The sequence below is a fragment of the Helicoverpa armigera genome, chromosome 17 (genome assembly GCF_030705265.1).
Source record: "Helicoverpa armigera isolate CAAS_96S chromosome 17, ASM3070526v1, whole genome shotgun sequence".
NCBI classification, from domain to species: domain Eukaryota; kingdom Metazoa; phylum Arthropoda; class Insecta; order Lepidoptera; family Noctuidae; genus Helicoverpa; species Helicoverpa armigera.
This window is the reverse complement of record NC_087136.1, coordinates 1,877,102-1,900,963: the sequence shown is the minus strand read 5'-3', so window position 1 is coordinate 1,900,963 and position 23,862 is coordinate 1,877,102. Positions and strand designations below refer to the sequence as shown.

At 34.4% G+C, this 23,862-nt stretch overlaps 1 protein-coding gene across 4 annotated transcripts in view; it reads right to left on the bottom strand.

Moving 5' to 3' along the window:
• Positions 1-23,862, bottom strand: part of LOC110370374 (acetylcholine receptor subunit alpha-like 1) — a 216,998-nt gene that overhangs the window by 37,282 nt on the left and 155,854 nt on the right. For all 4 annotated transcript variants that reach the window (XM_064038768.1, XM_064038767.1, XM_064038769.1 and 1 more), the window contains one exon: positions 22,370-22,573. In XM_064038768.1, the coding sequence (XP_063894838.1) occupies positions 22,370-22,555 (186 nt within the window). In that variant the 5' untranslated portion in view covers positions 22,556-22,573. The remainder of the gene's footprint in view (positions 1-22,369; positions 22,574-23,862) is intronic.

Genomic DNA, 23,862 nt, shown 5'->3' with positions numbered 1-23,862 from the left:
ATTTATGAAAATGCGAAATAAAATTTTCAGAAACAATTTACTGAAAACATGAATAAATTTTCCTTTTTTATTTAAAATCCTTGAAAATATTACTTTAAAAACGAGTATTAAGATTACGAAATACTGTATTATAGAATATTATTTAGTTACACAACTCTATAGAGACGACAACAAACAAATCTCTGTTTAGCATTCCGGATTCCGAGATTATATTAGTACGCGCTACGTATTATGTTGGTGCGATACGTATTATGTTCGTACGATACGTATTACGTTGGTACGATACGTATTACGTTGGTACGCTGCGTACCGTGTTGGTACGCGCCGCGTTTAATGTTGGTACGCATTTCGTGTTATAGTTGAGCAGGGATTAATAGTGAAGCTTGTAAGGAATTAATATTTTCTCAGAAGTTATGTTGTTTGAATAGTTTGGGTATGTTGTGGAATGCCGTCTACCTACTGTTGTAGGTAGTACCGGTAGTTATGCTTTTGTTTTAGTTATGTGTGTGAATGTATATGTGTGTGCTCTTTGTATGGTTACACTGTGATTGAGAGAAGTGCAATTTTAAAAATATATGTTAAAAAACATATATATGAAGTTTGTCCTAATAGTTTGTTTGTTATGCACTAATTTCAGAGTTTCTGCCGTTTTGGTACAACAGCCCTATGTCGGACCTTTTACGTTCATATCCAGCAGTATTATGAATAAAAGCACCTATTCTTCTCAATATGGAATTTCGATTCTACTCAAATAACACCAATAGGCTATGATTTTACTACGCGTGGGTGTTGATTTTTCTAACCAACGAATCAAAGTAAGCAATCTCATTTCAAAACAACGCAATCATTCATGTTTGTTCGGTATTTGTTTTCAAAACTGATCGACTGATCGTGTTTTGTTTTCCAGTGATCACTCAAGAAAACATGGCGGATGAAACGAGACATTGTTTTCTTTTCCTCGACGCACAAAAAACAAAACCATAGAAACGAATACGTTTGAATTGTCCCTAAATGGGATGGCACATAGATCCCTTCATATTTTGCGCAAACTTTTCCCAAGTAACTTTGTAAGGGCGGGCATAAATAAAATCGGCTTAAGAGCACTGGACGTTTTAATAAAAACGGGACCTCCATCATAGTTTCCTTTGTTGCACACGTGACCGAGGGTAGTTCACAGCCGCCAGATTAACAAGAGCCCTAAATCCCCTTTAATGGGTTAACAGTACAGGCCTTCTTATATTGGACATAAAAAGGGCTGCGACAAAAGAGTCGGCCTTTTTTAGTATTCCGGGTCTAAATGACAAAACACAATACTCGGGTGTGGTTTCAACAGGGCAACTGAAATTTTTACAATAGTTTTTTTGTTCGAAATTGACTTTTATTATACACCAAAGACCTGTAGTAGTAGCAATGTGTCAGCAATATTCGAAAATTGGCGATCTAAAATTCAGCAATGCCGATATTGGGTTAAATGTGATAGAAAGCGGGCCTATTGTGTCTTAATAGAATCAATTAACCCCACTGTAGTACATTATGTAAGCCACCGCATCATAATCCGATCATCGGCCAAACGTGGAACGGCGGAAAATGCCCCGAACGTCACGCACGATTGCAGTTTGAAGTTATTGAATGAACGTGACGTAACACTGGGGTCCTTTATCTAACTTCACAAAAGCAGAAACCACAAACGTTGGAAAACATCGCCTGTTGTTCTCTGTTCGAGATTCGATAGGACTTATGTCGCTTGATATTTTTGGTAAATTTTTGGGTAAGCATATTTTTGGTCGTTTGATGATCAAAAGTACTATCTATTTTTCTTTTTGTATCAATAAGAAAAATGAGATGACTTGGTCTGGTTACCACAAAAACGATAGCAGAGTTTACCGACATCAAAAAGGTACAGGTTTTTCTTAAAAGTTTTAATTTTACTTGAACAGTTTATCCTTTAAACCAAGTTACTTGCAAATAAATAGATATCCCACCCAAAACAAAAATGTGAAAGACTGCCAAGTTCGATAATATGGGAATGCTTCGCCTATAAAAGAAGGGAGATCTGAATAAGTACCAAGTTCCATACACATACCTCAGCTAAAAATAGTTACTTTTTAATGATGTTACTTGGCAAGTTTTCACACACCTTGTTAAAAAACCTACTAAACGCAAGGAATCAAGTATTTAATTTTCTATTAAAACTTGCCAAGTAACATCATTAAAAAGTAACTATTTTTAACTGAGGTATGTGTATGGAACTTGGTACTTATTCAGATCTCCCTTCTTTTATAGGCGAAGCATTCCCATATTATCGAACTTGGCAGTCTTTCACATTTTTGTTTTGGGTGGGATTTCATTTATTTTTGTAAGGTTGTTTATTTTATTTTTTTCTTATGATTAAGTTAGTTAAGGAAATGTCTCATTTATACTATCTTTCAGATTTTTGAATATGCACTATGCTTCTTACAAAGAAATGATCTAGAATAACTAAATGGACTAGATTTACCAACTGACTGACATGACATGTTATGTTATCATATATTATGTTCGTGGATCAAAGTTATACATTCGTTATTTTCGAAAATGACTCGCACTTGGCCGTTTTCAGATTTTTACTTTACTTTGACTAAATACAAACCTTTGTAACGAATTTCAGATCGGTACGACCATTCGAAGATATATAAATATAGATAAATTTAGTTCGTTTTAGTTCCTTAGGGATATAAATTTACACCTTCATTATTTTGAAACCGACTCACACTTGGCCATTTTCAGATTTTTTCCTTTACCTTGACATAAAGACCTACCTCCATGCCAAATTTCAAGTCAATACGACCATTGGAAGTGGTCTAGGTTTTTGATGAGTGAGTCAGTCAGTCAGTGAGTGTATAGTAAAAATAGCGATTTTCTGACGTCAATATCTCAAGACCTACAATAGGTATATTAATGAAATTTTGTATTTTAGATAAGTGAGGGGGTCTCAACAGATACTAAAAATTTGATATGCGTAAACAAAATAGATTTTGAGTTATAGGGGGGTCGAATTTGGCCCGAAATGGTTCGTGTAATATAACCCACGGCCGGTGTGTCGCTTTTTTTGCTCGAACTTGGCGGACACACTGCCGTGTGTCTAGATTCCCATGTTTTTAAGCTGTACAAAATGCCCGTGCTCATTGCACAGCTTTACTAAACTAAAACAATACTATAAACGAAGCTATAAAAAGATTTCTCATTGTACATAGAATAGGCCTGGCTTCTTTCCAACTACATTCTTCATACACGGAATTGGCAAAGACTGCCTTTCAACCCAAGTTATTGAAGATGTGTTAAATAAACTTTTTTCTAGTTATTATTTATGGGGTTTATAGTGAGGATAGGAAATTGAAACTTGTATTCCGAGGTCGTGTTACTCGTAGGTACCTTAGGGGCTTATTCTATATCGTCACTTGGTATAGAAGGGGTGGCAAGATTGAGAATAGGCTGATGGTAGATGTGTGTAGTTTTGTAGAATATTTGTTTACCACAATTTATTGTGTAGCATGTAATTTCATGTACAAATTAAATAAAGGACATTAATCTTTCAAAATAGCTTATTTTGATGATCGTTTTCTTCAAAACGTTTTCCTATTTACTTATCAATGAAGGTTAGGTATCTGTTTTAAAACTACATATAATGTATTGTAGGTAATTCCAATTAGGACCATTATACGTAATTTTTCCATGTCGGTGAAATGAAATACCTATAGCTATTTTCTAAGTTTACGACTGGTAACTGAAGCAACTAAATTGATGCAATCCTTATAAGCCCTTCATACCCAGTCAGATGAAACCAAATAAAAAACAATTTCTCTCCACGATTGGATTACTCCAAAACGTTAAATAAAAAAGACACTGCAAATAAAAAATATTTAGCCACAACAGATTTCTGAATAAGTACGTCAAAATAAACTAAAAAGCGTTGGTGTAGTGGTAAAATTACACTATTGTACGACGTCCTATTATGCTGGCACGAATCATATTGCGATTTGTTTGAAAGAAAATTTTATTTTCCCACTTTTTATTTTGTTCTACAATATTGAATATGCATGCAGAATGCAGGCTAGTATTCTTGGTATGTATTCTTGATTTGGAGACTTTGAATGACAAAGGAATATTTCGTCTAGTTTTTAGAATTCAATCGTAAAGGAAATGTATGTGGATTCAAAGGGAATTCCTTTGTTTTGTGTTGTTGCGACTTTTAGTTGCCAATTTTGGGAAAGTTCTTTTAAGACCAGCGTTTTGTTCTGTTCTAGAGAGTTCCAAGAAACTTGCATTTTATTTGATTTCGACAAAATTAAAATGTTATTTTTACTTGGAAGTAAACGTACGCAAAAGTCCTTTTAATTCTACAGGCAACATTCTTTTAGTACGAAGAATTTTTTTATGCTTTTGGAGATACTTCATTTGGTCTAGTTATACCAACGTCCCACTAATTTTATTTGTGAATCCTGCAAGAATTTACGAGCATCTAGAGACATCGACATTTTCCGTTAAGTCGGGTAAATGTTACTTACACCTATTAGTACATGAAAGGGTTGTATGAAATCCCCTTGAGAATACAACAGAAACTTATATCTTAATATACCTTTATTTTGTAAGGCTTGTTCGCCTTCTCGCTGTAGTAATTTCATGTTAACCTAGTTTGAAGGTTTTTAAATTGATTTTTATTGTTTTGTGTAAAATAGGCCGGTCCCTGCCCTTGGGCATCGTAAAATGCGACTAAGGGATTTGTGGAAAGGACGAGAAAGGGCACGCTCTTGTTTAAAAATAGAATGCTCTCTCGTATATTATGCTGTCGAGTGTGATGTTTTTAGTTTGATTATCACATTGGATATAATATATAGTTTAGTATATGTCGGTATGGTAGGTAACATGTACATACGTAGGTATCCCTAGAGCTTAGTAAATATCTGGAGTTTTAAGTAAAGTCAAGTGATCTTAAACAGTTCTGAAAGTACTCTGTTGAGCTTTTTAGAAGAGATGATAAAATAATTACTTGAAATACATTATTATGCTTTTAAAATACATGCCTCAAATGACCATTTCAAGTTCCACCTAAAACCTAATATTTCTCAAAACTCCTCTACCCATAAAATACAGCCTCATACATTTTACTTTTATATTATTTTAGGCAGAGTTGATTAAAATATCCAAAAAAGAAAGTCGTAATATAATGTGGCCTTGTAGGCCTGAGGGAAACAAGGCGATTTTCTTCCTTTTAGTTTAGCTACGAATTTCCTCGGCCTAGTTTTTTATGTAAAAAATATTCGTTATTGGGGTAGCTTGATGTTACTATTATTAACCCTCAAAACATTATTTTTATTTAAATAAGAATTGTGGTTTTAAGAAGCTTGATAAAGCGAACATGGCATTTATCTGAACAAAATTGGTATGGTATGACCGTTCTTTGGTGCAGTTGCAATCCTGTCAGTCAGTACAATTTTCCCTTGAAAATTTACAGCTGTCAAATGCACAAAAGATTCGGTACCTCTTAACTCATATGGACTCTCTATGACTTTTTACGCAAAACCCATATCAAAGAGGTCAAAACGAATCCATTAAAACCATAGACATTGAACCAAATAGTTTCCATTACTCCCGTCCCATCACGGATCTAATTACTCCGGGTCAGAACACAAGAGGTACATTAAAACGAAATATTACTGAGTAAAACAATTACAAATGTTCCGTAGAACGTGGAGCCATCGAATTTAATTAGGGTGACGTCACAGGGCATCAGCGGAGGGTAGTAGCAAAATGGATTTCCGTAGCGTCGTGGTTAAGGGCGTTTTAGAATGGACTTGAGTTTTTAGAATTTACTTTGAGAACCTTTATTTATCAGTGACTTATATTCAATGCGATGAGAGATGACGTGATCGGGTTGCACAATTTGTTTCGGGGTTAATTTTTAAACTTGTTAGAAAATTAATAAAAGACGGCATGATATTTCCTAAAAAAATAAAGAAATATAAAACTAAAAATTTTCGTTTAATAAAAATAAGAATTCGGTCCATAATAACCTACATATTCGCGCTAATCAAACAAGTCTAATGTCCACATTACCAGGATCGCAGCGAGTTAAAAGGGTGGCAGGTCAAGATAAAATAGTTCTTGTATCTTTTGTTCCAACCTCTATCCTTATTTGACCCTAACAAGGATTTATGTGGTAGAATTAATCCAATTTAACATTGAGCCCTTTTGTAAAAAGTACGAATTAAGTAGAGAACGAAGAAGCTGTTCGGAGATTAGATAGACAGCTTGACATTTACTGATAAGTTGAAATAACGACCCCGCAAGATTTTTCTGGCTACACGTATACATTTTTTGCAATATTGCGTAATGTTGGCGATACCTACTGTTTAATATGTGTATCTAGTAAATTAGTGAATAGATTATTACACACAATAAATGTAGGTTTGATCTATGGCTCGCTACCATCAATAAATTGTAAGAAATGAGAATGTAACTTGTCGTAAGAGATGTAATATGAACTTAAAGTAATTAATAAAAGTAATAAAAGAAAGCGAATTCAAACTGTGGCCCAGTGATATCGACTACTACCTTATTACCTATTTGCTCCAAAAACCCGCAATAAGTTAATTAATAATTCGAGCAAATTAATTACTACATTCAAACGACCCATTACTGCAAATAATAATTGCAGAGAACCATTTAGATAATGACGGTCATTCAATAATTAATAAAGCTTTTCAACTATTACCTGTACCTAAATGAAAATTGCACTCCAACAAAGGTGACCCACGAACTTTAAAAAGAATTTCCAAAGTCTTTAATTAAAACTCTCAGATCAATTTATTCGAAGGTGATTTCCATAAAAAAGGGGTCGTACACACCAAAAACTCATTCCAGGGATGCAAATGTCGTCACTATTAATAAACACTAGCATAATGCGTCTTTATTAAAACCAGCAGAGATCCTAATTTCCATTGAATCAACAAAGCAGAATGAGGAATGCATCTCATATACAATGTTTGTTGTATAGAATATTGCCCAAGGGGTGCAAATGTAGAGGAATATACGGGTATATATTGTGTGCGGTACCGCCGCGGCGTGTCATGTGAGCACCAATTTCGTTGACGGTAAATATTTGCTGTAGTGTATTAAAATTAGGTACAGATTTAGGTGTGTTGAAGCTAGGCTTGGTGTTCGAGGTTATGAGCAATTTTAGCGTTAATATATTGGAATATGCTGTAGCACTGTTACTATGAAACTCATCTCTTACATATTTATTGTTACTGACTTCAACTCTTGCACTTTTATGATATTAAAGGCTATTTCAGGACCAAAAAATATAAGTTAAAAAACGAACACCGTTTCTGAAACGCAGAGACACAGCACATTCTACATTAACGTATGTTTCCATTCAACAAATACTCAGAATGCACACAATGTCAACCAACTGACATCTCCATGTTATTATATTCGCAGAATCCAAATAAGATGGCGGGTGTAAATTATTTTCGGGACAGGAGATGTTTCAAATAACTTAGACTTGTCTAAGCAACATATTTCCTCTAAGTTGTAAATTATGTCTTAGTTGCTAAGACATAATTCAAAGTTGGAGATCTGGGTGCGGAATTCTCTTAAGCAAGCTGGCTAGTTCGTGTCCATAATATTATGGGTGGTTATGCAATGTTCACTGTCTAAATTCCTTAAGTTTAGGGGAATCAGATTTTGAAGATTAGGTTGGTAAATGTGTTTAAGTTGTGTTTAAATGGTTGGTCATTGAATTCTTTTGTTTAGTGTTTCTTACTTTATTTTAAGATGGTGTTTTTGAACCGATTGCAAGTACATTGCATGCCCGTTCTTATTTTTTAATGCTGTTACATTAGAGGTCACATTATGTTTTCTATAGAATTCTATAACATTACACCCATGTATGCTAAAGTATTCTATGTATGATGGGAATAAAACATTCTTCTTCTTTCCTTCTGCCCTCTTCCCAAGTTATTCAGCCTTATTCTTTAAATAATCTATTACACCAACCTTTTTAAAAAGGCGTTTTCATAAAGTTGCGAACTCAAATGTCTAACACTAATGTAGACAAAGCTTGGGGTGCTTGTTTAGTCATAATTACGAAGCCGGCTAAGTCGTTTAAAACTATAAAACAGTTGGATGGGAAAGTTGCTCTAGCGCGTACATTTTCTCATTAAATTCAGAAACTGGAGGAAAAGTAAGCGTTGCGTTGCTTTTTATAGTAGACGTAAAGTAAATGTGACTGGAATGCGCTAGATGGTAATGGAAGGATTTTCTTCTTGGTTTTTATAAATGCAATTGTCTTTTACTTAATGTAAAATATAGCACGAAGCTTATTTGTGAGTTACTGTATAAGAATACTTGAATATAAGCCACACACTTATAATATTTTGTTCCACATGCTAATGATAATATAGTTTCATAAGTTTCAGAGATAATGAACTTCACACTACCAAAGAATTTTCAATGATCTTTCTAAATTCAATAATAAAAATCTATTTCGAATTCTAAAAAAAGAACAGACCCGATCAACAAACCATTCAATATAATTAAAACGCAATTTAAAAAGATCACTATTACAAAACAAATAAGGATCATTTCAAAGAGAAGACAAAAGAGAATCGTCCAACCACCCAGCATTTCTTGGTGGTTGCTTTAACTTTCATTTCTTAATGAGTAAGGCGTTAAGGTTGAAGAAACTCTCCGCAAAATGTTTTTCTCCAACAAGTGGTGAATTGATGGTAATAAAAAATAATGTGCTCTATTATATTATAATGAAAATGCATCTTTTAAGCTTTGTGATTCTAATTAAGATGAGTGCACTTGTGAAAATGTGCATAAGAATTGTACGAAAGGTATAGTTGAAAAACTGGAAGATCTCACCCATAGAATATTTAAGCCACAAGAGCGTCCTGAATACTAAAACCAAGCAAAACACAAAACAGACTTACAACCTATTTGCATTAAAAACTCATTTCGGAAACAACACCAATACAACACAAACATCAGTTACAAGCATCAAACTTTCAAAGGTATATCAATACTGACAAATAAAAGGTAATAAAAATCCCATCCGAACCTTCGAGAAGTTTAAAAGTTCCCAGTTTAAAGTGACTGTGTTCCAGGGTCTCATACATAGTAAATTGCGAGGTCGCAATATTGGCGTCGAGTAAACTATTCTGCGGTAGTATATCTTTACATTGAATGTTAGTGTTTAGGTACTAGGAGCTCAGAATGGTCTGAGAGATCTCTTGTGCTATTGATTTGGGTTTGTGGTAACATGTAGGGTAGGTGGTGTGGCAAGAGTTAATTGTATTCAGAATCGTTGGATCAATGTCTTTGAAGTTTGGTTACAACGCGAATCGTTTATTCGGGAACGTGATGATAACGAAGTAGAGATTAGGATTTTTGTTTCAGTTATACGTAACCTTAGGTTTAGAATATTGTTATTATTTTGTTTACATTATTATCTCCTGGCCTTCACTACACGAATTTTATTATAGATAACTCTCTATTCTGTTCTAGTCTTCCTTTATAACTGTAAAAGGGTTGGTAATGCCAAGGAACAAGTTCACATTACAACAAAAATTCAACTTCAAAAACTAGCTTAAAGGAACAAAAATTACAGAAACATGTTCCGTCGATGACACAAAGATGACCTCCGTTCTAATACTGTCGCCCTGGTATTCTGTGAAGGCAGTCCATGAATGGCGTATGTCAAACATGCTGTTGCCAAACATGTCTCGTGGGACAGTGCAGACGTTGTTAACGACGACTAACATGTCCTGCTTGGGAATACGTTAACTATCGAAATTGACTTGAGGCTTGTACGTTATGATGGCTTTAAGTGTTGGCGTTATCGATCGACCGCCGTCAGTTTTCTGCTCCCCTGGTACTTGTTTACGCAAACATTGGGCTTAATTAATTTTGTTACTATATATATATATACTTTTAAGTAAAATATTTTTTTCATTGTGAGAAATAGGACTAGGTTACAAATGTAGGTTTAAAACATTGCAAGATTCAACACATCAGATGATATGACTGAAATTTATGAGATACAAAAATATTTAGACAGAAAAGGATGTTTTGATAATATTGTAATGGATTTTTTACAAATTAAATGTAGATTATTTCTTTCTATTAGTCATTTTGTCCAAAATGTTCGATGAATTCTCAGCTATTACACACATCATATTACATGACCATGATTAACGCACGTATCCGAAACGTAATTACACTGCCTAACAAACAAATTATGAAGCCAAAAGCGTTATACATTGCCGTACCTGAGAGCAAAGTTTCTAAATTTAGTTTTAATATTTAAACTACTAACCACATTTAGTTATGTTCCGCGTCGGTTGTTTTGACTAAATAACTGCGTGGTTACGTTTGCCGCTGTCATAAATTTTTAATGGTTACTGACAGCTTTATACAATGCGACTAAATTCATGGTTTTGTCGAAATGGCCGCTGCCGTCGATAACGATTTGCACTTGATTAAAATAGTGGCCTTCGTGATTTATGATTGTGTCAATGTACCTACATTTTTTGCGACATTGTGGGAATTTTTACATGACTTTTTTGCTGATGCGTTGGTAAGGATGTTGAACGATAGATAACATTATTAATTAATGTATTGTATGTTAGAAGGTAGGTTAAATTGGTGGGCACCTGCTGTCATTTGTTTGACATTCGATCCAGTGACAAGCCTGAAGACAATCAGTCTTACCAAGAGTTACTTATCGAGTCAGATAAGTAATTGCTCCATGTGAAACACTGAACTGACCAACATAATGACAACATAGTGACGACATAGTTGGGAAAAGGACAGGCAGATGATGAGGCAGTTTGACACTAAACATCATAATCATAGGTAGGTAGGTATAGGAAAATTTCCTCACCAAAACAAACTCCTCTATAACATTTTCAATTCAAAGTTGTTAATGTATTCAGTAAATAGTTTATACCAAATAGAATAGATGGCATTATCTAGCAAACTTATAGTAACTTAAACGTTCACCATTCGGTAACTGAGAGTCATTGGTTTACCGTTTAAAGTTAACGACTAGTTAAGATACTGAACATTGTTTTACTGTAAATTAACTATGTTAATGACATACGAAACTAGTAATTGAAATTGTTTGTTTTAGTTTACTGCTATTTGTTCTACGAGCGGTGTTCATATTCCCTTGCGTTTGGTTTGTCTCATATCAGTATCAATAGCAAATTACAATAAAAAGATTTGGAAATTTATTTCCTCGGGACCTACCGGGGATAAATAATACCTTTACTTTGTTACTTTTCATTTTTTTTTTTTTTAATAAGTTTATCTACGATAGTACTCAGCATTAGTATAGTATAGTAATAGGTATAGTATACAGCTTTCGGAGCTTTTTCCTTAAGAATTTATTCAGTGACTCAGATTGAAAGCTGCCTATAGGGTTCATCGATAAAGAGACTATCTAATCACTGAAATATTTTTTCAAATCTGCCCAATGGTATCAAAGATTAGCGCGTTCAAGTAAACAAACAACCTATACAGCTTCAAAATATTAACATGGTATAATATCCGTTCCTAGAAGCATCCACATGTGTTTCTATTATCCTGTTATGTTTGTTTGTCAACTAAATCTGAGGAGCCACGTGACAGACCATTTATCTTGCCTTAACACCCGGATGTAATATATTGTTTATATACTCTTGATAACCGACGAAATTATTTCTCAATTAATTTGCTGGTATTGTTATTACGTAATATTGGAGCTTGGTTTTAATTACACTTGTGTTAATGTCTATAGGTAGGTAAGTGGAATCAATGCTACCTTTGTGATGTGCACAGTTTAAGAAGCTTTTCAAAATTGCGTGATTATGAAAAAGTTAGCTTAAGAGAACTAAAGTAAGCTGCCTTATGTATAGTCTTGAAAAAACAGGAATAATCTTATCCTCGTGTCATTAAAATGGCAAAGAAGAACAAAACGAAACATATACTCGATTTTAAATAATCATAGGAACAAAACTTACTGAAACACATCAAAATCTGCTCCAGAAAACCATAGGTACTTGAAAAATCCTACCGTCCATTAAATGTCCAATACACTCGAGTGGATTAAACTTAAAGCCAGATGTAGGCTTCGATCAATGGAACCATTTCCTGCTTTCCCTTTTGCTAGTAAATTGAGCGTGACAAATGCTCCGATACCCAGTTTAATGACTAAAGTTAATTTCGGTCCTATTATTCCATTGATGTCTCAGTGTATGGGCATTTGAGTGGCTTTAAAATGTTGATTTTTTGCCGATGCTGTTTGTGTTGAATCCAATTTGCGTGGCTAATAAGATTGATGTCATGTTGGTTCGTTTGTTTTTGATGATGGTGGTGAAACGTAAAGTAATGGTTATGATAATGCTTCTAGCAACCGCTGGAAAAAAAACTCATACTTATTTTAAAATACTAGGAGATTACATATCGCTTACCAATATTTTCAGAAATATAGACACAAGAAGTAATCCTCTACCTCATAAGTATTGACCTGAGAATTATTGATTCATTACAATAGATAAAAAAAAAACTTTTTTAACACTCCCAATCTACAGAAAATATTGTAAAATCGTAATAAATAATGAAACAACCCACTTCAATGAATTCAGTACCTAACGATGATGAATTTATCACGTGTCCAAATAAAATATTCAGGATTACGAGGATCCAATTATTATTTACTTCGTAATCTTTGCCATAATAATACTTTCTGTTTTCATGATGTGCCGGTAATTCATCTTTCGCTTTAATTCATTTTCTTACATCAGTCTTTCGTCCGTCTTCGGGGGCATAAAATTCTTATTGTTCCTTATCTGTCTCCTTTCTATTTAGAGTTGGGAAATTTTCCACAAATCCTCACAATCTTATTTAGGTACATCCCTCCGCGAATGCAATATGGATTTTGGGGGACATTTTAGTTTCTTTTTACTATTTTAATCCATCCAATTATGTTTGACTACAAATTATCTTAACTTATATTATAGAAGTCTGTAAAGAGTTTGTTGGTTTGAACGCGAAAATATAAGGACAAATCTTAAGCGGCCTATAGATAAAACCGGATGTGTAAAGTCACTCTCACAGGACAGAGATGAAACCGCTTTTAAAAACATATTTGCAGAATCGCTGTAATACTACGAATACATAGTAAAATAGCATTAAAAAAGTTTTAACACTACTATTTGAGCACTACATTACCTATTTTAAGACACAAACAGCCCACAATGGGAAGTAACCCCTAATAAATTCCGTAGGAACAATTCCCAACCGCCAGCAAGAAGATCGATGTACCTGTTAACATATTTGCAACTTCTAGCACGTAGTTCTGAACTATAGGACGTGTATCTTCTACTCCAAGTGCCTTGGGTAACAGCTGCATTTCACTAAGTAATGGGTGCACTTGACGGCAGGGCAGCTGGCAGTACCACAAGGGTATTTTTCATGTCCGAAATTGCTTTGGAAGACAGGTAATATTTTACTGGGACAAATGATCGTTCAAATTTTTTTTAATGTAGATTCTACATGTATGTTTAAAGTTCCATTTTATTTTCTTCTACTTGTCCATTGATTCCATCAATTTCGTTAATAATACTAAAATTTCATTCCCCAATCGAATTTCCTTACGAATCTTCTGCCAATTTCGCTTGCCTATCCAAGGAGTGTTCTCAAAAGATTACCATACAAGATACCATTGGCCGCATTCACTCGCTCTTTTACAAAATTGTGTCATGCTGTATTCACCACTTCCCCTCAGACGCCTTTGCCATGAAACGGTAAAATGTCTCAGGTCTCGCGTCGAGTTTGTAAGTGTCCCTCGACAAAAGCGACATGTGATATTCTTTAGAATGCTCTAGAATAAAAATTAAACTGTTATGACACTTGGATGCTACTGTGAATAGAAATAGTGTCACGAAAATACCGTTTTAGAATTTTTATTTATACGGTTCTGAACTGACATGGCACAAAATAATGAAAGGAACCAAAGTGTGTGTTCCAAAAACGATAACTGCTTGAAATAAGACTCTCTACGGAAAGACCAAAGATAAAATTTAAGGTCCAGATGTAAATAATTTTAAAACAGATATTTTTCAAAATGGAGAACATTATCATGACACCTTAGAGGTTCACTGCAAAAATATAAAACTTCCTTATTCAGATTCAATAGAAGTAGTATCTTAAGTGCTTTCAATAGTAAATTCAATAGCTATTCACGTATCTACCGAAATAGGTGTTGAGTTCCTGCATTTTGCATAACGTTGGCTTTGAATATTTGGAAGTTAGGGCTTCGGGCTCCGCTGTCGTTCAAGACTATTAGATGTACTTCCTTGAAAATATTCCACTATGTCTCCTTTGAACATGCAAAATAGTTTGGAATATGTTGCCGTGGAATTTTTGGCATCTTTGGGAGGAGACGTGAAATATAATTTAATATAGCGTAAACTAGAGTGCCTTTACATTCTGCTGTGTTATGTGGTAGGTTTTCATAGGTAGGATGATTGAGAGCATGTAGATAGATCCCGTAGACTTAAACAAAAATATTGTTACTTGTAAAATAAGTTTGTTATCTACATCCCTGTACATCTTTTCGATGAAAACTAGCGTGATGTACTCACATTTTCAATAAACTGTGACCAAAATAAAGTTCAGAAAGACAACAACAGCAGCCAACAAAACTCGGAAGCACGTTCCAAAACTCAGTAAACACCTACAATTTGTTGTTCGCAATATTTTCCCCCAGTATCAATATCACATAATATATTATGTACAACTGTAACGTACGGAGCACATGCCCCGACTTCCCTCCCGAAACTACGTCGTGTTTTAGTACAATCTTCCTTATATCTTATAATCTATATATCTACGAGTGAACCAGATGGTATCCGATACATTTTCGTATTAAACTCTTATATATTACCGTTGTTATTATCGCAAACGGAACCAATTTACATAATGTTATGTTGTTATCATTTTGGCGAAATACGTAATTTGTATTTTTACTTTTTTTTGTTGGCAAATCAGGCAGAAATGGCTTGAGAGGGGAAGTTTGCGAGATTTTGTTTGAGCAACAACTTTGGTTAACTTTTAGGGATGTACAAGTATTTACGTGTCTAGCAGAAAGGGAAAAGTATTCGGAATATTGGAAGCTATATCTAAATAGGATATAAATACTAATAGTATGAGCTGATCATAGTATTGCAATAACCTTAACATTTTAGAACGACACGTTTTGGAGGTGTCTTTGTATCCGTCGTATTTATTTTCATGTGTTTTTTAATATTAAACATATTACATTTTATTTTAACAGAAAATACTGTAACGTGCTGTTTTATATGTTTTAGGTAGAATATATATAACTATGTTATTAGATATTACATGTGCAGCAGATACGGTATGCATTTATGTTGTAATCACGTAGGAAGAACCTTCGGAAAGTTTTCTATTTGATTCGTCGTGTAAAAAAAGCCATAAAATATCTAATAAGCTCTAATATCTGTAATTTTAGCGTAATAAATACAACACCTTCATTAAGTTTAACCAAAACGCTGAACAAAATCAGCAGCTCCTCTGGTATCTAAACAAAATAAAATGACCAGTTTATCTCTAACGAATTTCCTTTAGTTTTCGAAGCTGCTCATCTATCTAGCAAGGAACATACGCCACATTATGTACTGTGCCATTACTCAGTTAACTGAAGGTAGTTTTTCACGCGAAACTCGCACGAATTCCGATAAGAAAATGCATGTGAATTTGTGTGGCTAGGAAACGGGCGATTCTTTAGACGTAGGTATTTTATGGTGGCGTGATTTCGTGAGCGTACGTGGTTTGTTTTAGATTTTGATTATTTTTAACATAAATAAGTTTTTACTAACATTTTATGATAAAATTTGATACAGGTTATTTATTTTTTTACCCTCACGAAGCAACATTACAAACTTTGAAATAAATAGGGCAAAATTCATGTACTTTGTGTACTAGTAGCAGACTCAATCCAAAAGTAATACGAGATTTTCACAAGAAAATGAATACCAGAAATACAACTACGAAACAGTCAAATCATACACCAACGAACAATTTTTCAATTAACAACTTCTACCCATTTAAATTTTGAACAGATTTGTACTAAAACAAATTGATACAGCGTTTTAAATATTTACTCTATATACAAGCTAGAAATAGTGCAAATACAACTTTTAATTTTTTTAAATAAACATATTTTTGTTGTAAATAAATGTTGAGATATTTTTCAATCTTTTTGTTTTAAAAAAAGGTAGAAATTAGCAGTTTTAGTGGCCATAGGGATACATTGCTATTCCGAGGCACGCGTGCCCGAAGAAAGGTTTTCGTTAGACGCTGAAATACGAACAGAATGGAATCGGTCCATTATATATTTTAGCTTTGAGAACTGGCTGAGGAAAATATTATAGTCCCACAATAGAGCCGAGTTGTGTTATGAGCTTTATACTTTTTATTATCGAGCTAACAATTCGACTAGAAGTCCTATAGAGCGACTACTGTGTCGGGGTCTTGAGTTCGATTCCCAAATGAGGCCGAAATCGCTTTGTGTTTGTGATGGCTGATATCCTTAGGGAGAACAGCCGCCGTGGCCGACGATCAGCCTAAGACTAGACGCTATTATTATGTTAATCTTATGAAATCTTAATTGTAAACAAGTATTTTTAATAGAACTGACGTATAAAAGTAAACTCGAAAACAGATATTGTCCTTCCAAAATAAATATTATTCCTTTAGTAAAGATCAAAGGAAGTACCTTTCTAACTGAGCGGTACCTATTTATTTTACTTTGCTATCCAAATTATAGTATTTGGTGATCACGATTTTTCTACTTTTTGACTTCTAAGAAATGTTTTGGCTTATCAGATTTGAGACACAGGGGAAATATTTTGACATATTTTTGGTCAGCCAGACTTCTAAAAGGAAATGAACTCCGGGCTCCAATTGAGAAATATCATACGGAAATGTCAATAGCACTCTTGATGCAGGAATCAGCATACTGCAATCGTATGAAACACTGATCTATGAGTCTCTCTCTTATGACAAAACGATTCATTCATAAATTAGCCCAGATATTCTTTCAAAGTCAGCTCTTGTTTCAAAACAAAACACTCATTCTACATCATATTTTTTTTTTCCATTTACTTTTTGTCAGGCACAGAATGTAATGGAACTTTTGTTAAAGAAAAAGCTCTTTGTTTTAGCTTCCAGATTATTGGATTATCCTACTCGTGTGGGGATGGAGTGATGGCTTCGTAGACTTCAAGTCCTGGCTAGCGAGGCTGACGTAATCATATCTTGTCTCTATGACCGAAATAGTTTTAGTGTTTTGTTTTTGGCAATTATTAACCTGATATTATTTAAAAACTTTGTTCTCCATCGTTAAGGCATGATTTGAAAAATAAGCTTAATTTAAAGCTAAGAAAAAATGGTTTGAACAGACCATCTCTACTTGACCAATAACCAATAGGTAAACAGAAAGAACTACAAAGTCATAGAAGAGTAGCATAGTGTTAAACATAAGTAAATTTAAAATCCATTTCAACATATCCCACATAGACGTTTTCTCCATAAAATTACCCGTTATCCAGCAATCCCACAAATTCCTAACTTAACTTTAGTAAGGCCATTACCACTAGTACTTCTTATAAAATATTTAGCACATAAAATAAACACAACTACAGAATCAGAACTAGGAATAAAATCCGCGGCAAAGTATCGACGTTGGATAGTATTTTCCACTCATTGCACTACGGTAGATACTCTGAATAGTAATGTGTGCACTTTCCTTATAGCAAGTATGTGGGATATCTTATTCAGGTGGTTTGAGAAGGTTCTTTATGATACACCTGTTATTTGAGGCTCTAGAAAAACTGTGGTAAAAAAAATGAAGCAAACTAACAAACAATTCTTCAACTATAAAAACTTTAGGTGCAAATAAAGTATTATTATTATCAGTTTATTTATAGCTAGCGTGAATATAAAGAATTGAGTCCCGCTTTCAGCGAAAGAAACTATGATGTTACTGTATGACTATTATGGGGTCACGATACTAGCGAGTGAATGAGCTGATAATGTGTGATGATAAGAATAGGAAAGGAAAAGCGGATTTAATAGTGCGTTTTTGAATGGCTAAGTATATTAAGACTAAGAATAAGTTGAATTTTCCTTAAACATTTAAAAAATTGTTCTTAGTTTGTACGGTGTACACCGAGTACCTAACTTACTTCCACGTAGATTTTGCCTTCTGATAGTTTTGTCACTAAAATATCAACCATTTTTCACAAGTACAAAAGGTTAATCTCATGAGTTCATGACTGGCTGCACTAAAATATAATTTGTGCAGTATTTAAAACTAAATCGTCCTTTCCTTTGTTAAGGAAACCTCGTAAGTTACACTCGATGTTTTTATTTTTGTTCGCTCTGTAACAAGTACCGCGTATTTGCATGTTTATGGTGTATACTTTATTTTGCACTGCATTGTATTGTGTGTGTAATATGAGGAATTTTTGATATTTGTTCAAAACACTGACTAACTACTCTTTTCGTTATTGAAGCTTTTTAGCATCGATGTAACGCTCGATAACATCTATTCGAAATACAATTAATAAAAAACTTCCAGCGATATCTTTTTTCCAAATAAATTATGCATGTCGGTAATAAAATAACCGTCACTTTGGATAAAAAAGTAAAAAAAGACAAAGAGTGCACCCCAAGGGACGACAAGAAAGGGGGAAAACGTGATGAATTTTAAAATTGGAATATCGCAGCTCCATTTTTATCGATATTCAAATTGACGAATCAGGGGCGATCTATTCATAGTGGACAGAGAAAGACAATTTACGTGATAAATGTTTCAAAAGCAGCCAACTCATTTGCTTGTATTGAAATCTAATTTTTAATTCATAACGACAAATTATTGGGCTGTATAATAAAAGTAACAAAACGATAAGCTAAAGGTCGTACTTCAAAAGTCAAACAAAATGCCCGAAGCATTTTTATTTAATAATTTATGAAGACGATTTCTAAGAAAAATAATTAAACAGCGAGCGTCCTATTTACAAAGATCTCAAACGAATTCCTTTTACTAATCATAAAATTCCTTTTAAACGTTAAAAATTCAAACTAGGTTCTAGAACACACAAAAAATAACCAACCAATCAGACCGATACCTTTGAAAGAAAGGCCCAATCAGTGCAAATTTTGTTTGAAAAGGGAATGCAATCTCAACGGCCAAAGAGCAAAGGTAACGTGCAGCCGGATTTTTTCAGAATACGTGTTTTTTGGTCCCTGGTTCTTCGAAAAGAGTTTTAAGTAGCTAATTTTATGATTTATTTTCTGTTGCTCGTTTCACGTTACACAGGGTTAATTTATTCGTTAAATAATTATATTTACTAAAAAGAGAAATGAGAGACTAGATAAGTAAGTGTGTTTATTTGTATCCCACTGTGACTATATTGTGGATATGGACACCAAAAGAACATCTTAATTTTGTGTCTCTTATCATGGTGCTGCAAGCAGATCCTCAAACAACTCTAAGGAACAAAAAATGTTTCTTTAAAAGGAACCGAACCCCCTAAAACACTTGTGCAGTAATATCTTATTCTTGTATCACACGAAACACTACACCTAGAGAGGTTTTGTTTATATTTTATTCGGAACTTTGCTCAAATGAAACTTGAGCCCCGGGCCTTCCGAGAATCTAAACAATAATATTTTTCATTGTACTTCAAAAGATTAAGATCGGAGCTACAAAATTGATTTTCTACGACCATACTTTGTTTTATATTGTTTTATTAGGAACGTAGAATATTGTTTTTGGATGTTTGAGATGAAAGAATGATTAGTACTATGGATACTATAATAAATTTTTGTGACTGAAAATGTAGACTAAAATGAAAATTTAAATCATTTTGAGGTAGTGTACATAGTGTGTCATTCTTCTACCCTTATCCCATTTCTTAGTTGCAGTCGGCGTAGCATGTTCGTTTAATTACTATCTTACATTATGTTATGTACAGTCATTGGCTTCCACATAATTCATTCATTGATGCTTTGGTCTTCCTCGTCCTCCTTATCCATCCACATTCATGCCACATTTCCATGCAGAGTAGTGAGTATCTTATTTATTTAAACCACCGCAAAGATTTAAGAAAATAATAGCACCAATATAAGTCACTGCAAGACTAGACAGGTTCTCACACATGTTCTGTTTACGATATTCGAAGATTTCACAGCTGACCCACATTCATTGGCCTGTACTATATTTATCAATACACGGACAGCTGTCCGATTTCAATAGCTGTGGCTTAGTTAAATGAGTTCTGTGCATGTCAACAGCTAAGTTAAATAGAATCTGTTCGATACTATCGAAACTGTTCAAATGGAATGTTCTGGATTTTATGTATTTCATTAGAATGGTTTTTGGTGATTGGTTTGTTATGTGGTGTTGTTATTGTGTTTAGAATTAGGAGTGTGGGTGTTAATTAAAATATCTCACTATAATATTGGCGATTTTGAAGTTGATATCAACTTAACTTTTTTTGCCATTTTCACGTGTAACAATAATACTTAAAAAATCGAAACCATTGTTTGTACTATACGGTATCAATCATACCTACTGTTAACCATTTCTTCTAAAAATTAAAGGCAGAACTAATTTACCACATACCTACATTGTATGAGTCCTGAACCTACTCGTGAACTCGTGAGTAGAGACGCAGTGTTGTTACAAAATAAAATAAGAACACACAAAATTGCAATTGCCACTGAGCGATGCCTGAACTCAAAGACCCAGTATCAAAGAGCGTCAGCCAAACGAAAAACGTAAAAGTAACAACTTGGAAAATTCCTAACCACAAAAAGTTGATACCTGTTTATTAAATTCAAAAACCCGAAAATAAACAACATTTTCGCGGAACTAGTTTCGCTCAAACGTTATAACTTTCTGCGAACAAAAGTTACGGAACTAAATGAAAATCTGTCGCCAAACATAACCCGATACACATTCATATGAATGGCGACGAAAATAATGAAATACTGTGAATGCAAAATATTTCAACGACATTTCAACCAAATTGAATACTGATTCGTGTTTGTCGAAATGCAAATTTTGATAAGCTTCAACTGACAAAAGGTGGTATTCAGACTTATTTTTGGAAATTACGAAATCTGTCAATAGTTTGGTTAAAGTGTTTATCGAAATAATTATAATTAATAGTCCTTCAATAGTAGTTAAATTACACACAACAATTACAGTTTGTGCTTTCGTTCCTTGGCTCGGTGACTATCTGTATCGTCCTTTGTTTTAAATCCTCAACTCGGCCAGAAAGACAGAATGAAATTCTTCTATATACCCAGTGATCCTTACAACCTTACAAATATACAAGAATTATGAAATATTCACAACCTGACGTAATACAAGTAGGTATTTAACGAAACACAGATGAAAAGCAAAATATCAAACGCAAATACTGAGCAATATTAATACCCGTATTATACTAGAAACATCAATGAATATACCCAGATTGTTCCTTTCAGATATCACATAAAATACAGCGGATTGAAATGAAACATGATAGTGTAGCTAAGCCAGTTTTAAATGAAAGGATTTGATGAGCATGTCCGGATAAGCCCGCTATATCATTCCGAAATAATTTACCCGGGTAAACGTGAACGAATTATAAATTAAATTAAATTGTAAAAGGATTGAGGGTAATTGAGGTTTTTTGGCTTCAGTTGGGTGGACTAAGCTAGCTTTATTGTGTGAAATGGAATAGTGGTAGCTCATTTGCGTTTTCAAATTAATTAATTAGTAATGTTTGCTTTTAGTGCTGATTTTTTAAGCAGGTACGGCAACAGCCGTATTGAGTTGTTGAAGTAATTATTTCAAGTCTTAATTATCATCAGTATACAATATATTATAGCATTATGGTATAAGAAAAAGAAGCTTTTTAAATATCTAATAATATAACCTCATTCTATTGCGATTGAAATAGATTTTTGCTGTTCACGAAATCACGAAAAATCGTGGCCAATGTATGACCACAAATATATGAACACCTATACATTTACACACAAACAGATTCTTTTTTTTTTCACGCAGACCGAACGGTTCTTTGCCACTCGGATTGCGTTGCTAGAAAAACCAAACGTACCTATATGCGCGGCAAAGCCCGCTTGTTTGAAAATAGTCCCTTGCTTCAAACAAAATACTGTCAGTACATGAACTAATAACATGAACTAATCAAATGTTAATCTAAAAACAAATGACAATCACGCAAGTAATACTCACAACGTCGATGAGCTGACTGAGCCTAAGTCCCATCTTGACCGTGAGTCGATCGGAATTGTTGCCGACGGGCCGGATCAGTCGGTTGTAGTTGGACAGCAGGTCGTCATACAGCCGCTTCGCTTCAGGGTTTGCGTCGCTCAGGCGGCCCCACACGCACAACACTCCGACCACCAACGCCAACACCATCTTAGGCTAACACCACCCCTGGAACAAGCAGAAATAACACATTAATTGAAAATACACCTCAGATACTAAGTTCTTCTGTGCTAACGCATACACAGAAAATATGCATGTACTTTTACACATACAAGTATAGCTCATTCGCTTTTGTGGGATAAAACATCTGTAATAAAATGCAGATGATAAACATGGATAGGTAAATGGTCAGAGGTTCATGTAAGCTACTCTGTACTTGGTCACTTATCTACCTGTAAAGGTCATCTTTTACCAAGATTGTTCAATGACAATTCCACAGGAATCAAGTAGATGATTGAAGTCACCATTGAGCCCATCAATTTTACGTTGAACATCCTGTGTAATTCACAGAAGCGCTAGAAAATTGGCTTTAAATCATTAATTAAAATTGTCACCTGTTAGTTATGAAATATTATTTGTTAAAAAGTAACCTTTACATAATTTTAACCATTAGCAAATGGAACAACATTTACAAGTTACATAGACATAGCATGCGATACATTTGCTTCACACCTGACTTCCCTCATGAGAGCAGCTCTTAGCCGATTCAATACTGAATGAAGTCGTATCATGGAGAATAAAATGACTAGCGGAGGTGCCATAGCGGAAAATCTCCTAAGAAAGTAGCGCGTCAACATGCGGATGAGCGGGGTACGAGGAACGTTACTGTCTTCGCCTTTATACGCTTTCTTTGGGCCCAACCATCATCATCATCTCCCGAGCCTTTTCCCAACTATGTTGGGGTTGACTTCCAGTCTAACCGGATGTGGCTGAGTACCAGTGCTTTACAAGGTGCGACTGCCTAACTGACTTCCTCAAACCAGTTACCCGAACAACTCATTTTTTTGACACCAAACAGACAAATGTCTAAAAGTACCCGATCGACTCTCGTAACTGACTGTTTCGCTCATGCCCACCGCATGTATTTGACCTAGAAGAAGGCGCCTGACCTACTTCTACTTATGGCATCTCCACTCCTTACTCCGTGATTCGTATGCAGAAGTCACATTAACTTAAACTACGTCACTAGGTGCAAGTACTGTGTAGTGTTCGTAGGAAATATTGTTATTGTAGTTTTGCTTGAACGTGTCCTCAGAGAGTACTCGGAGTCTGCAGTTTCAGAACGTTTTGGTTTCCTGTTCATGTAGAAGTTTTTGTTAGGTACAGTATTTAATTAAATCTGGGTGTTTTAATACAAAAGAGTAGTTGAATGTACTTTTTTAGAGTTGTAATTAGGTTGGCTGAGTAATTGCATTCAATGTACCCTGAAAGTGCCAGGTAAAACTGACTTTTTATAT